The 15,384-nt window shown below is 32.3% G+C and overlaps 2 protein-coding genes across 2 annotated transcripts; one reads left to right on the forward strand and one right to left on the reverse strand.

Moving 5' to 3' along the window:
* Positions 1–531: 531 nt before the first annotated feature.
* Pex1 (peroxisomal biogenesis factor 1) lies at positions 532–10,050 on the reverse strand. Its single transcript, XM_069110004.1, has 15 exons — positions 9,913–10,050; positions 8,012–8,227; positions 7,829–7,943; positions 6,523–7,501; positions 5,988–6,202; positions 5,208–5,364; positions 4,978–5,140; positions 4,499–4,658; positions 3,743–4,059; positions 3,587–3,651; positions 3,365–3,424; positions 3,100–3,286; positions 2,726–2,899; positions 1,115–1,227; positions 532–787 (listed from the first exon to the last, which is right to left on the reverse strand). The coding sequence occupies exons 1-15, from the start codon at positions 10,003–10,005 to the stop codon at positions 715–717; spliced, it is 3,087 nt and encodes a 1,028-aa protein (XP_068966105.1). The 5' UTR covers positions 10,006–10,050; the 3' UTR covers positions 532–714.
* Positions 9,964–15,377, forward strand: CycB3 (cyclin B3). The gene is made up of 8 exons (XM_069110014.1): positions 9,964–10,103; positions 10,689–10,907; positions 11,603–11,861; positions 11,951–12,289; positions 12,377–12,826; positions 13,296–13,451; positions 13,520–13,827; positions 13,930–15,377. The coding sequence occupies exons 3-8, from the start codon at positions 11,640–11,642 to the stop codon at positions 13,979–13,981; spliced, it is 1,527 nt and encodes a 508-aa protein (XP_068966115.1). The 5' UTR covers positions 9,964–10,103; positions 10,689–10,907; positions 11,603–11,639; the 3' UTR covers positions 13,982–15,377.
* The last annotated feature ends 7 nt before the right edge of the window (positions 15,378–15,384 follow it).

Raw genomic sequence — 15,384 nt, forward strand, 5'->3', positions numbered from 1 at the left:
CTGTTAAGCTTCAGCATGGCGTGCAACGACGCCGCCGGAGGCTGAGTTTCTTGAGAGACGCAGGCATCCGGATTACGCTTATGCTCGGCTAAACGAGGAAAACTGGGCCCCCGTCTACGCGAACGGCTTCGCGGATCTGCAGAACCGTATATACGCGATAAAACGAAAATTAGAACGCGTTCTTCTTTACGTCAGGCGATTTCGGTTTGCCAGAATTGTTCGAGCACAGTCTGTCTTGACGGAGAATTCGATAATATTGTTACAGAATAGGGCTCCGTCTTCACTCGTATACTTCATGTTATACTATGTTATATATTGCATATTATATGTATATTATGCGTATATTATATATTACACAAAATGTGCCAGAATGTAACTTTGCGAGTGTACTTTATAGATCAAGTAAAAAATATCATATAATCATAAATCGTTCAAAGGTTTATTAAAATGTTGTGTTAAAAATACGAAACACGAAAGAAACAGTAATAAGCGTATAGTTATTATGTTGTAAGACAGAAATATGAATAATTATTAAACTTTGGTTTATTGGAAATCGCTTTATACAAGTCAATTGTACTCTTGTAAAATTTAATACATAAGTAATCAGTGTCAATGTATAAGAATAAAGATATAAACATATTTCTTATAATGAAACATTGTAAATTGAAAATATATTCTTAATTATACCAAAAAGAAGATCCATCCTTCTTGCGTTCATGCCAAAGTAGCTTTCTGATTTTGCAATATATCTTCCACGAAATTATCATTCTTCGCAAATTTGGCATAACTGAGGTAAAAAAATATAAAAATTACCAGGGATGAAACACTCGAAACCTCAAAATCCCACGAAATTCAAAAAGTTTTGTGTTTTCGAGTACAGGAAGCTTTGACTAAACAATTTGATCTTCTAAAAAAATCATTAAGATTTTAATTCCTAGCAAAAGATATGTATATTCTTTAGAAAAAAGGAAAGAAATAAACATTCCTGGTTTCGAGAGTTTCGAGGCTTCACAAAATTTTGAATTCGATCCATTGTCACAGATCTAGAAATCAGGTTCCAACCCACTTCTAAAAATTGGCTAAGTTGTATGGATCGGTTTAAGGAAATACTTACATCCTTTTATATTTCTCCTTTTCGACACGGGATAAAGAAGGATGAGTAGATTTGATGGAATCGATTAAATGCGTCTGAGAAACCTTAATGTCCTCCGCTTCGATCTTTCCGTCCTAAAGTCAGGGTAAGAAGACAAGGCTATTAATTGGTAGGTTAAGCGAGAAACGGCCTGTAAGTCTGCCTATATGCGTTATCGTTTATCAGTAAGACGCGTTCCTCTCGAAACGTGTCGCGCTCAGGAAACTCGCTCGCTAATTAGACGTACAGTTTGGATATTCGTGTTCTTCCGGTAGGTAAGTGCCGGCGTAACTTCGTTTTCTCACTAGGAAGTTAATTAATGACTCTACCACCTTCAGCGTATTAGACACACAACACTCACACCTCTTACACGTTACACGTGCAACGCGAATACTGACACGTATATCGCTTCACTTTTTATGTTTACTTTGCCGCTTATAAGTACGTGGATACTGGTATTTAAGTTAGTATTAACAACGCACGAATACTATTAAAATATATAATAGCATGATGCCAAAATATGTATATCATATACGCCGTGGTCCCTTAAATTCGTGGTACGATTGAAGTCAGGAAAGTTCTATGATTCAAAATAGAACGAAACTCAAGAATAAGAAAATTACGTCGAGAACTTTATTCACGAGAAAATTTGATATGACATGAGGTATATGTTCTATAAAAAATATAAATTACATTACCTATATGTTGTATAAATAACTTTTCTGCTTGAGGCAGTGGAGAAGAATTGAAGGTCAGGTTAATAATGTAATTTAGAATTAGTGTCCTTTTAGAATTGAATCGACGCAGAATAAGCGTCAATAGCAACGAGTGTATTAATTCTTAAACTAAAGACTACTCTCATAAATCGCTGTATTTTTAATAAAGCATCGAAGAAAGTGATCTCGTGGTTCAATCGCAAAATTCGAACTCTTGGAAGCAAGGTGGCAACCGAGGGTGTGGGTGGTGTCTGCCTTTCGATTTTACAGGACCGCTGCAGGCCCTAAACCGTGTATCATTATAACGCATAAGATAATAACCCCCTCGACGTTCAGTGAGGCGTAGGCCAGGATGAAGTGGAGCGAAATGGGGGATGGCTGGTGCTCTCGGCAGCGTGCGCTAATAAACCTGGTCTACGTTTCCTCAGTTATATCGCACCATACCTACCCACCTAGCCAGCTCGACACTCTATATACATAGGACATAAGCAGTGAGGGGTGGGAGAGGAGTATACACCTAACGATATTATCATCATTACGCACTATCTTACTTCGGAAGCTCCCTACAAATGATTCTCGGCCGGAGTCGCGCTAAAATGCTTTTCATTATTACAGAAGAGAGATACAACGGGCCGTGTAACAAAACGGCGCGATCGTTAGGAACAGAGGAACAATTCTTTGGTCCGTAATATGTACAATTCGTTTTCGTTACTTAAACATTGCCTTCATATTGAGCAACTTATGTTCATGCTAGCGTTTAAGTGGGGTTCGTTGATAAAGGGTTCGTTGCCTGAGATTTTATTATACGTAACGTGGCTAATGTGGTGTACATATATATATTTTGTACGTAGTCCTAAATCAATTTAGACATACTTACAGGAGCATTCGCAACAGCATCTTCGAAAGCTGATAGTCTGGCCTGTGTTACCACAGCATTTAAATCTGCACCCGTAAATCCTGAAGTAAGTACTGCTAGTTCTTTTAAATCTAACCCCGTCGTATCTATATTTTGTGTTTTACACAGGGCAATTAAGATTTCCTCCCTGTCCACCTATATAATTCGAGAAATAATTTTATTCGACTGACATTCTTATCAGGGAAACTATTACATAATTTTATTGTACCTATATAGAATCTTTTCTGTATATAAACTTTTATTTCGAGTTATAAGAATATAAGATTCTTATTAGAATTTATTAGAATATATTACTTTTATTTGGAATTATAAGGATAAAATCAAAAGCTACCTGCCTCATTCGGAAGTGGACAATATAAAGCTTTATCGAGACGTCCAGGTCTTAACAGTGCTGGATCCAATAAATCTGGTCTTGAAGTCGCTGCCACGACTGCAACACCTTCTCTGTCCTCCACCCCATCCATTTGCGTTAATAATTGGTTTACCACTCTGTCAGTAACGCCAGTACTATCGTGACCTCGTCTGAAATAAGTTCGGTAATAAATGGTGCAGTTTAAAACGGTCCATAAACGAACATTAGTAAAAAATAAATAAATTTACCTTGGAGCAAGACTGTCAAATTCATCGAAAAATAATACACACGGTTTGGCACGAAGTGCTCTGTAAATTTCACCAATTTTTATCGTTAATCTTGAAACGAGAAATCACGCATATTTGCAGATAAGAGTTTTTCTCATCTTTTTTTGACTTAAAATATTTTTTAACGTTCGAAAATTAGATCAAAAATGACTGGAAGAACATAATACAGTTAAAAACTCTTACCTTTCGAATACGTTTCTAACAGACTCCTCGCTAACACCAACATATTTTGATAATAATTCTGGACCCTGCAATACACATTTATATATGTAATAATTAAATTACTAAGTTGAATAAATGAAAAAATAGAGAAGAAAGTAAAAATGTATTTGTTCGTACTTTAACACTGATTAAATTAACACCGCATTCATTGGCAATCGCTTTGGCGAGCATCGTTTTTCCCGTGCCAGGCATGCCGTACAATAAAACACCATTTTGCAACTTAATCGGGGCATTCTTGAATATTTCAGGATATTTTAATGGCCACTGCAGAATCTCTATGAGAGATCTTTTTACTTCAGCCAGACCGCCAATATCAGACCAAACGTGACCCGCCCCTTTGTACAATTGTACACCTTGCAAAGATATCGGCGTGCAATTCTTCAGAGCGACCGCTACATCCTCTTCTGCGATCTCGACTGGAGGCTTGACCGAACCTTTTGTGTAAAAATCAACATTACAAATATTTATCTTATGATCAGAAATGGTACTAGCACAAAACATTAGAAAACTAGTACTGGCACAAAACATTAGAAAACTTGTAATTTTGTACCTTTTGTGTCAAAATTAACATTATAAATATTTATATTAAAAATTATGCCATAATTTATTCAAATCTTACAGATGAAATTATCTATAATTTTTATTTTCCATATCTATCAATTATTTAAAACCAATTTTATCATCTCATAACAATAAAATAATAATATACAATAGAATGTACAATAGTTGGTCATTATACGAGTACATACTAATTATATGTTCATTACGATAAAAAAGAATTGTTTGATGTTAGATAAATTAATAAATGATAAAAATGAAAATGATATAATATTTTAATCTAATATTTGTTTTAAACGGAGGTAACTGTAGTACCGTGACGCTTCCAAGCGGCAAATGCAGCTTTCTCAGCCATATCCACGAGATCCTGAACCATCCATCCCTCGGTCTTGTTTCCATAGTAATCCCAATTCACGTCTCCAGGCACGTACAACTTGTCCCCAAGCATTAATTGCAAAATATCGATTCTATCCGCCTAATTAGAGAGTATACGTTATATCCCAAACGGAAACACTGATCACGATCTCAGTTATTTAAACACGATAACTTTCTAATACATAGTTCGATCACCACGTACACGTTCTCCTTCCTCTCTTTCTCAAGTTATAACTCTTAATTTATATAACTTTCATTTTAACTAACTTGGTCCTTAATAATTGATCTGTTTCTAATTAATTTATGCACTTGTAAATAAACGTATTATGAATTAAAAGATGTTTGAAACTTACATTGTGTCTTCTCATATTGCAACCGAATATCTATTTTACAAATAATATACAATCAAAATAAAATACCTTCTCTAGATTAGGAACAGCTAAAACGGTCCTAAAAAAGTGACAACCCCTAGCCGGTCTCAGTTTTTGACCTATCGTGCTAACACTCGCACACGTAGCAATTACTGATACTTGACAACTTTCTTGATATTGTGTCACTGTATTAACCAATATATCTGTGATCCTGACAACAAGAAATTAGAAAATAAGAATAAATTTTTACAATTTTATTTCAAACTAGACGGAAATACCTGGCAGCGTTTATGGTATCGGGAGTGTTCTCCTCATCATTCATGGACGCACTAGTAATGGACTCTAAATCGTCCAAAAATAATACCGAAGGCTGATAATAAATACATTCAGTTAGTGCGATCATAATAACTTTTTGTAACGTTTCAGCCTTCTTTCCTAAAAATTAACAAGTCCTATAGATGGAGAAATTCTTTAAGGAAACAAGATTAAATATAATATTATATGTATAATTATATATACAGGGTGGTTGGTAACTGGTGGTACAAGCAGAAAGGGGGTGATTCTACGCGAAAAAAGAAGTCGAAAATATAGAATAAAAATTTTTCGTTTGAAGCTTTGTTTTCCAGAAAATCGACTTTGAATTTTCGCTCGGTACGCGTGCGGTACGTTGTAACGGATCTCACTGTAGATCGTTGTCTCGATGGAAAAATTAAAAAAAAAAGAAATTTAAAAAAAAATTTTTATTCTATATTTTCGACTTCCTTTTTCGCGTAGAATCACCCCCTTTCCGCTTGTACCACCAGTTACCAACCACCCTGTATATAAATAGACTGAGAATGCAATTTTATATCTTTATGAATATAAACAAAGAAATAACTTTTAAGTAGAGATATATTTCATTGGTTAAATATTTTATTATATGTTTTATTTTTTTATTTCATATATTCATAATATTATGTGCATTTTGTTCATTTCTCCACCTTCAAATTTTCCATAAGTGAGCTATTTTCCATAAATGGCTAAACGATCGCAGCTTACTTATAGATCTATAGATCTACCTTTTAAAGATCTACAATCCATCATGTGAGTATGTACAAAATACGGTGGACTCTGTAATTTTTCTACAAGTATCTTGCAGATAGTGGTTTTGCCTGAACCAATTGCTCCAGAAATTAAGATATTTTCAGGCTCGTATTCGAATGGTAGTTGTGTTTTCAAGCCTAGACCAAGATCTAACGTGAGTTCGCATTCTGATAGAATTTTGTTTAAGTATCTAAAACAAACAATATTTGAAGTAGAAGAAAATGTATCAAACAACAGATAAAAGCAAAACACATGTTGCTATTTAAAAAATTACTCCGATTTCTTTTTAGTTAGAAAAATAATATTTTTGAAATTATTTGTTACATCAATAAATTCTTCATTTAATAACAATAAAATTTTACTCGAAACCTTCGTTTTATTAAGTTACCAAGATTAGCTTAAATATTGTGATGATGAATTCATAAACCATCCTGTATATTTTGAATAATTTTCAAATAATGTAAAAAAAAAACTAATAATTTGGATGCATACAGAAAAGAAAAACAATACCTTGTGAATGTCATTCCTAGCAAAGGAGTTTCTTGATCCAAGTGTTCAGATATTCTCAGTTGACTTTCCTCTTCAACATCCCTCACATGCACCCTCACGTTTCCTAAATTGTTCTCCGTGATCATGGCAAACTTACAATTCTCCGGTGAGATATTCAATATACAACGACAACCATTATCCATATCGATAACAGCACGTGCGTTAATTAACAATTCTTTATGAAAGGAATGCGTTTTAACGTAATTCTCGAAATCTCTCGTAGACACAGAATTTCTCCACGAGAACAGCTCGATGGAAGATGGTGAAGACGTTTCAAAAGTATCTATCAAACACAAACTTACTTTCGCACCTACTTTTAAGCTCAAACTGCTTCTCAAACTGGTCGAAACGTATACGCTTTTATGACGAAAATTTACGTTAAAATGGTTCCTGTCCAGCGTAGAGGATTTCTCTAATAAATCTTCCAATATAAACACTCTCGTTATCAATTCCGTAGAAAGCTTTGGAACCGGGGATTCGTCTTTCTGGAGAAAATTCGTGTTTGTTATGTTCAAATGTTGCTTGTCCTCTGGAACCTTCTTTATACGACAGATAGCAAAATCGTTTGTTTGTGAGAATTTTGGCGCTTGAATTCTTGGAATAAACACGTGATAGGGGCAACGCGCAATCTCGTCGTATTCATTTCCTTCGATTGCATCCATACTGGGCATCGGATAGACACGGTACACCGTCGGTATTTTCCTATCGCGAAAACTCTGCAAAAGTTCGTAATTCTTTGCTGCTCGGTCTTCTTCTGAATTTCGATCGTTTACGCTTGGTAAGAATTTTTTGAGAGCGGAGAGCAGATTGTTCGCCATACTGGACGACTGTTTGGAATTTTCGTCTGACTCGTTCTTTTTTGTACTTGCTATTGTATGAGAAACGTGAACCTCGGAAAATTGCTCCAGCCTTCCGTATTTCATTGCTGGCTCTAGCGATTCTGTAAAAAAGGAACGACTCTGCTGTCTCTAGATATGTATGTATTTCTATTCGCAAAATAATAGAAGTCACTACATTGGTAAAGACTTATCGACTCTGTAACCTTAATTAACCACAGCTGGTAACTAAGCAAACTTTAATTATTTTTAATGGCTATTCCTATGAACAATAGTCATTTTAATTACGATATGAATTCTTACACTATAACTTCTTTCACATTATGTCCATCTGATCTTTGTTTGTTATAGCGTTCTAATTTTGTAGGTAGTAAACGATCATCGTAGGGAACATAGGGTGTCTCATTATACAAGGAATTTGAATTACTTGCCTACGATTAGCGTAATGGATGTATGTTTCGAAACCCACGCGACGATTGGCTGTCCCACAGCTACCACGTGAATTTGGCTTAGCAGTGTCGATTGCACCTTTTCCATTTGTATTTCCTAAAAGTAATACAATTTTATATCCAGTCGAGTATACGACAATGCCACTTGATTTTTATAAGACATACCAAAATTTCCCTATCAGGCGCAGTGAGAGGTGCAACGTTAATTTTTGTTGAAATTGGAACATCCTTCAAGAGAGATACAAATACTTCGTCACCTTCTTCAATGTTCAAACTTCTTGCAAAAATTGTACCAAGGCACAGTGTTCCACTGGGATTCGGTCTTAAGTTATAGGACATGTAATATATTTCATCCTTATGCATTATTTGAATTACATTCTCCTATAATTTATAATAAAGGATATTGAATTATTAAAAAAAGAAAAAAAGCAGGATGATTATATATTAATACAATTGCAGAGCCTATAACAGAAACGTGTCAAATTTGTTATATCTTTGATAATAATTTACTCTAATAGCCAAGAAAAAATTGTTAAATTCACAACAAGATACAATTGATATTATAAGAAACGATTTTTATCTTGTCGAGGAATAATTCATCTCTATTTAGGTTCCACTGATTTACTTCAACTTTAGATTTTATTCATATATTTTATTAAAAATTAAAATATTTCAACGCCTGGAATAGGCATTTTTGAAGCGAAGATATACATCAGGTCATGCATTTGGAATCACATAATTTTACCTAAACTGCCGTCTACCTTTTATCATTTTGAAGTTATATATACCCTGTGTAGCAGTAGGCAAAATCAGAAGGGAATTATTATTCCTCATTCGATAACACCCAATAACGGCATCAAACAATGTATAAGAATGTCAGGCAATAGGCGTGGATAACTTTTTGGGATTAAATTTAATAAACTGATAACAAATTTAGTGTAATGCGACTTAAACCGTCTAACCGATAGGTATAAAGGTCACAAAAGTAAAAAAAAAGTTAAGAGATATCTGACGTAGTGCACTCTGAATGCCTGGTTTTCACAATACTGATTTTAGATTACACAGGTATAAAACCTGCATAACTGCTTACAATAAGAGCGGGTAACGCAAATCGGACTATTTTATTTTACCAGCCGATCTCTACCATCAGTTAAACATAAATTTATTTAGGAAAGTAATGCATTAGCAATTAGAAATGTCATATAATTCTTCAACTTATTGTATACCATTAAAATACCTTCTAACCCGTCTCTATTTTTACGACCCTAACTTTATTGAAACGACGGAATAAAATGTTTCATTGCTCTGGTTTAATGCTTATATTAACAATTTTAAACAAAGGTGGAATAATAATGTTTAAGAAAAAAATGAGAAAAATAAATGATACTTAATATAATTTTTATATAAGTTTATATTTTTTGCTTGCAGAAAACTGCTGGTGTAATTAAATTTTTTGTTAGAAAAATACACAATATTTTTCAGATCCAATAGTTTTTGATGTTAAAAATAATTCCTTTTTTCCTCCCTAATTTTGAGAACCCTTTTCTATCCTTACCTATATATTAGTAAATACAAAAAAATACGTGTCAAATATTTTTCCAAAAACTGCCTGATCTTCAAATTTTAAGGAATTAACCTTTTTAAATAATTACTTTAGAAAAACTTTTTTGCGTATGCACATACTACGTAATTACCAACACTTAATGTTCTCCTTTTATCATATAATGGTAACAGAAATGAACAAAATCATTTATAACGAAATCAATATAAAAATTTAAATTATTACTTATAATAAAGCGGCAATACTTAAAACTATTACGATTAATGAATAATATATAGATCTGTAATCATCGAAATATCTTCAATGCCTACGAGAACTTTCTTATCCACTTAACCGAAGAAAAAATTAATCTCGACATCTAGCGAGACGATAGGATACTACCGCATTCAAAATCGACTCGTTGAGTTCCAATTGGTGTATCAGATATTCTATCTACCACTATATGTGTGATATATGTTTCACAATCTATACGTTTCCTAGTTGATTATAAGAACAAAGCACCAACCTTAGTTTCCAATTTACGTAGCCAGGTGTCCGGCAAATAAGCAAAACAGTTGTTCACTGTTATATACTTAACTACAAAACGTTCACTTTGCATTCTTTTGGTTCATAAAATCAAAGACCAATAAAAACGAAAATCCGGAGCACGGCACGCGAAGGTACACACGTATGAAGAGAATATATGATAAATACTCGGTATGTGACAAAACTTTCACAATATCCAAACGAAAATCATGTTTAGTTAGGTTAGCGAACATCAAAGAAACGAAATACTCTTTATAATTACTCAAATAGAATTTATGTATCTACCCGAAGTTTCAAGCATGCTAGTGTTTTACTGTAAATCGAACGATTAAATACAGGTCAAAGGTTAATTATTTATTACAAATATTAAGTTCAAACTATTCACATGAGACCAATTATTTGCAGTAAAAATGTATTGTAGTATTCAACAGAACAAACAAGAGGAAGATAGACATAAATGTTCTGTATATATATATATATATATACATATATATATTAATGTATATGGAATAGACAATTTTTTATACATATTGTTTCGTTTTACATTATAGACAATCATAAATTGAGTATACCAAATTGTTAATCAATTGGTATGTTTTTCTACTTAAAGTTCAGTAATGTGATGCACACGTTATATTAAAGATTAATTAAAATTGTACTTGTAAAATATAAGCCATTGATTATATAAAGTATAAAAAACGGATGTATACGTTTTGAATAAACGGAACAGTATTGACTTGTATATTTTGTCGATAGGTGGCGGTCGGATTAATTTCGTCTCTGATTGGCTGGCGTAAACCGAAGTGGTCCAATAGCAGGAAGAGTTAACAATAACTGTGATAATTTGAACAGCGTCAACTTCAGTTGCTCTCATGAGATAAATGGACACATAGCAATCTGTTAGTAGCATAAGAATTTGATAAATGAGAAACATTATTAAACCAGAACGTACTAAATCATAATTCATACTTACAAGTAAGTCAGAATAATTCATATATTGTCAGAAAATAACCTTTTAAGTGAATAGTCAATTTTCCTCGTGTATACAAATTACTAGTTTTGGGCCGTTTTTGCGATCGCTTGTCTTTATAGCAGTCATGATGAATTTATCAAACTTATTTTCATTCTTCTTTTACATTGCTTTTAAAGATTGTGTATCGTAATTTTGAAACGATAAAACTTGTGCTTTCGTATCTCATTTAACGACGTATTCTTGGTGTATATTCCCGCGCTTTTCTCTCATTCTGAATAGACCGTTTCATGAATTAAGTCAACAATCAAAATTCGGGTACAAGAAATGTAGAAAAATTTCTCGATTTATAACAGAAAGTGATTCCAATTTTTTAATAAATTGGTTAGATATTGATCAAAGTGCTATAAAATTGTGTCAATGAACAAATAAACGATCGAATTTATTGATCATCGAGCTTTGCTTTCTTCGTAATTTAGTCCACGTATATTTAACATATTGCTATTGAAAGTCTTATATTGCGTTAAAAAATATTGCTGTAATATTTATTTATATTTAGATATTTTTAAGTAAAAACTTAAATTTAAAACTTTGTTAAAATCTTTTATTTAATAATGGATTTAAATAGTCGTTGATTGTATTTTTATTATTGTAAAATTATACATTAAATCTAATATATTAATACCTGATTTCTATATAGGGAAAAATCTGAATTTTAATCTTAAGTAATTATAAGGATGGCTCCATCAAAAATTTTAAATATACAAAATAAACAAAGTGGTACTAATGTGACAAATACAAGAAAAAGAATAGCCACGAGAAGTCAAAATTCTGCACTAAACAATGTTTTAGTTAAGCCACCTGTTCTCGGTAAAGATCCCCGTGTCAAAAGAAAAGCAGAAGCATCCCCACCAAAAGAAAAGACAACAAAGAGATCTGCACTGGGAAATATTACTAATGTATGTTATTTAATCTTTCATTTTTCATCTTTTATATTTTATTGATAAAAGTCCCATGAAATATAATAATAGAACATATAAAATTAAAGGCAATTGGAAAAACATTGGGGACACATCAAACACAAGAACCAAAGAAAACAGTAAAAAAGACAGCTGTTACTCAAGTAAAACCCTTCACACAGACAAGTTCTATTAGAACGCTTGAAAAAGTTGTGACTAAGCCAGAGGTAATACCTCAGAAACCAAAGCCAGTGCCACGTGTGAAACCAGTAAAAAAGGATGATGGAAAAGTTGAAATACCTAGTAAAATTGTAAAGGTTAGACGTAGTTTAGATTTAGAAAAATCAGAGGACAGTTCTTTGTATGTAAGTGCATTAGATGATATTGGAGATGACAGTACAAAGAAATCCAGAAAAAGCAATGTACAGGTAAACGATTTTTGTTATTATATATCTTTACCTATATCGTGTACTTTTATGTGAATTTTAAATGTTCAAATAAATATTTAAAAACAGCCTGAAGAAATCGAGGAAACAGATGAAAAAAATGAATCATGTGAGCCCCAAGTACCTGCGAAAGTTGAAGAAAAATTAGTAACGAATCAACTGGATGCTGTTCCTGAAAGAACATTACCTGAGGGTGTTCAATGGGATTTTGATGTAGAAAATTGGTTGGATCCATTTCAAGTTTCTCACTATGCCATGGATATTTTCGATTATTTAAAAGAAAGGGAACATCTATTTTCAATTGGAGATTATATGGAAAAACAAGTATGCCTCTCACGATGGATGAGAGCTTTATTAGTTGACTGGATGGTAGAAGTTCAAGAATCCTTTGAACTCAATCATGAAACTCTATATCTGGCTGTGAAACTAGTTGACCTATACTTGACAAAAGTAATTGTTGGAAAAGAAACATTACAATTATTGGGAGCAGCAAGTCTTTTCATAGCAAGTAAATATGATGTTAGTATTGAAATTAATTGTATTATTTTTATTTAACCCTTTGTGGACTACCGCCGCATATATGCGTTCTGCGTAAACCATCAATTTGGCCGAGGAACTCGTATATTCAGTTGGCGAAAACAACTGATAAAGCCGAAAGACTCATATCTGTGTCCCACATAAACGCTTCGCTATGGTCGAGAAACTCGTGTATCTCATATATGCGTATATATAAAAGACTCATACGTGTGTCATTTTATTTATCCTATGGAAAAACTGTGCGTGTACATATGTCTAAAATTTGACATCTTGGAGTGCTATGAACGAAAATCGCGTCTAAGCAGAAATGTGTGCTAGCAATTTTAAATGACTATCGCGGCAGCAGCTCGGCCTCATGGTACGGTTGACTTCGAACCGTCCCGTCCGCAAAGGGTTAATTTCTAAACAAATTTAACATGTCTCATTATTGTTTAATTGTATAATTTTAAAGGAAAGAATACCTCCAATGGTGGAAGATTTTTTGTATATATGTGACGGTGCTTACACACAAAGAGAATTAATTAGAATGGAAATGAGCATATTGAAAGTAGTCGATTTTGATCTTGGTATACCACTTTCTTATCGATTTCTTCGACGATATGCTAGGGTGAGTTACGTTAATAACACTTTTTTTATCATAATGTAACAAACTATAATTATGTCGTTCTCGAACAGTGTGCAAAAGTGTCGATGCCGACATTAACTTTAGCTCGATATATTCTTGAATACTCATTAATGGATTATTCGACAATAATGTTCAGCGATAGTAAAATGGCTGCATCTGCACTCCTCCTAGCATTACAAATGAAAGATTTAGGAGGGTGGACTCCTACTCTAAAATATTATAGCGGTTATAGTGTTGATGACATACGAGACATCGTAAATGTTATGAACCAAGGGTTACATCGGAATCTTAAAGAAGATGGACTACATCGGAAACATAAAGAAACTCTCACCACTATACACAATAAGTACAGTCACAAGTAAGTATATCAATATGCTTCATATATATCTCTAATATATAATTATAAAAACTAGATGGAGATTAAAATAACAATGAAATTTACAAATAATTTTTATTTTAGGATATTTTTTGAAGTAGCAACGCTGCCATTAAAAGATACTTTAAATATATAGCTAGTTTAAGTAAAGATGTGTAGTTGCCAATAATATATAGGATTGCCTAATTATTGCTAGGTAATCTGTAATGACATTTATAAAAAATTGAGATGGTCACTGAGCATTAACTTATAAATCAAAATGATTGTTAATTTATGTAATAATGAAATTCCAATAAGAAAATTTTCAAGTTCTCTATGCGCCATAAAAAAATCAAATAAATTATGCTCAGTATAAATTTAACATGTCCAAAAGGATCGGTAAATACACGGTTTCTCTCCTTTATATCTTTTTTCTTTTTTTTATTATTATTAGTATTTATACAATATTAGTAATTTCTATCTACAATCTCAGTATTTGTAAGTTAATTTTTTTCTTTTTTTTTTTTTTTTTTTTTTTTTTTTTTTGTTGAGAAATTTATTTTAGCGCCACACTTTTATACTTCATAGAAATTCTGATAAAAATTAATATTTTTAAATCCGTTTTTTTAGCATGTTAAGATTGAAATGAATCTTTTACTCCTTTTTTTTATTTATATATAATGCTATTATATGATGTCTTACTAAAGATTTGGTTGGTACACATATTCAAATATCAGTAAATAGAAAATTAAGTGGTACTCATATTTTATAGAGAGTGGCGTATTGTTATGCATTGTTGTTGCACTTTATAGACTGATAAATTGTATGCTCCTAAGGATAGTTACATGAAATACCGACGAATATATATTTTTACGCATTACACTCGTTATCAAAAGTAAGAGATTATTTCCTCCTTCATAAAGAAATTTAGGAATTTAACAAATTTGGATGTTTTCGATTGATACATTGCACGAAATTAATAAATTTCAATATATATATATATAAATATGTAGTTTATAGAGGAAATAATTTCTCATTATTTGCTATTATACATAAAATTGTATTCTTCACTACTTTAATTAGTTGCATACATATTATAAGTGTAACAAAGAGGTCTATTTTTCGAATTTCACTCATAGTCACTAGTTGTGTCTGTAAGGCATGTTCTTTACAAAATACCACCTGTGATATATATGTATTCAAAACTTTGGTACAGTCAAATTCATCACGATTTTCTCATAAACAATATTTATGCAAGGCATGTGCCTATAAATTAGAACATGTTGGATCAGGAGGGTTGTTGTACATAGTAAACACAATTAACGATGTGTACATATTTTTAACAATTATTAAATCAAATTTAGAGTGATTTTTTTTATAATAAAAATTTATCATATAGAAATACTACATAGTAAGACTTATTGACATTAGGTGGTGTACATAATATCATATTTTTGTACCAGCAGTGAATGTATTACCTATTATTTTATAAGATGTGTGTATGTGAACCATTGTAAACGAGATGTAATTTAATAAAAAATAATGATTTTTCATTTTTCA

This window comes from Bombus flavifrons, chromosome 3 (assembly GCF_040668555.2).
Source record: "Bombus flavifrons isolate JBK064 chromosome 3, iyBomFlav1_principal, whole genome shotgun sequence".
NCBI classification, from domain to species: domain Eukaryota; kingdom Metazoa; phylum Arthropoda; class Insecta; order Hymenoptera; family Apidae; genus Bombus; species Bombus flavifrons.

What these genes read in the sequence shown, in the direction of transcription:
- CycB3 (XM_069110014.1), top strand. Translation starts at nt 11,640, where the DNA reads ATGGCTCCATCAAAAATTTTAAATATACAAAATAAACAAAGTGGTACT. An exon ending in CCAGAAAAAGCAATGTACAG is followed by an intron (nt 12,290 to 12,376) that starts GTAAACGATTTT and finishes ATTTAAAAACAG; the next exon opens with CCTGAAGAAATCGAGGAAAC. An exon ending in TTCTTCGACGATATGCTAGG is followed by an intron (nt 13,452 to 13,519) that starts GTGAGTTACGTT and finishes GTTCTCGAACAG; the next exon opens with TGTGCAAAAGTGTCGATGCC.
- Pex1 (XM_069110004.1), bottom strand. Translation starts at nt 10,005, where the DNA reads ATGCAAAGTGAACGTTTTGTAGTTAAGTATATAACAGTGAACAACTGT. An exon ending in TTAATTTAATCAGTGTTAAA is followed by an intron (nt 3,652 to 3,742) that starts GTACGAACAAAT and finishes TGTGTATTGCAG; the next exon opens with GGTCCAGAATTATTATCAAA. An exon ending in TTTGACAGTCTTGCTCCAAG is followed by an intron (nt 3,287 to 3,364) that starts GTAAATTTATTT and finishes AACTTATTTCAG; the next exon opens with ACGAGGTCACGATAGTACTG.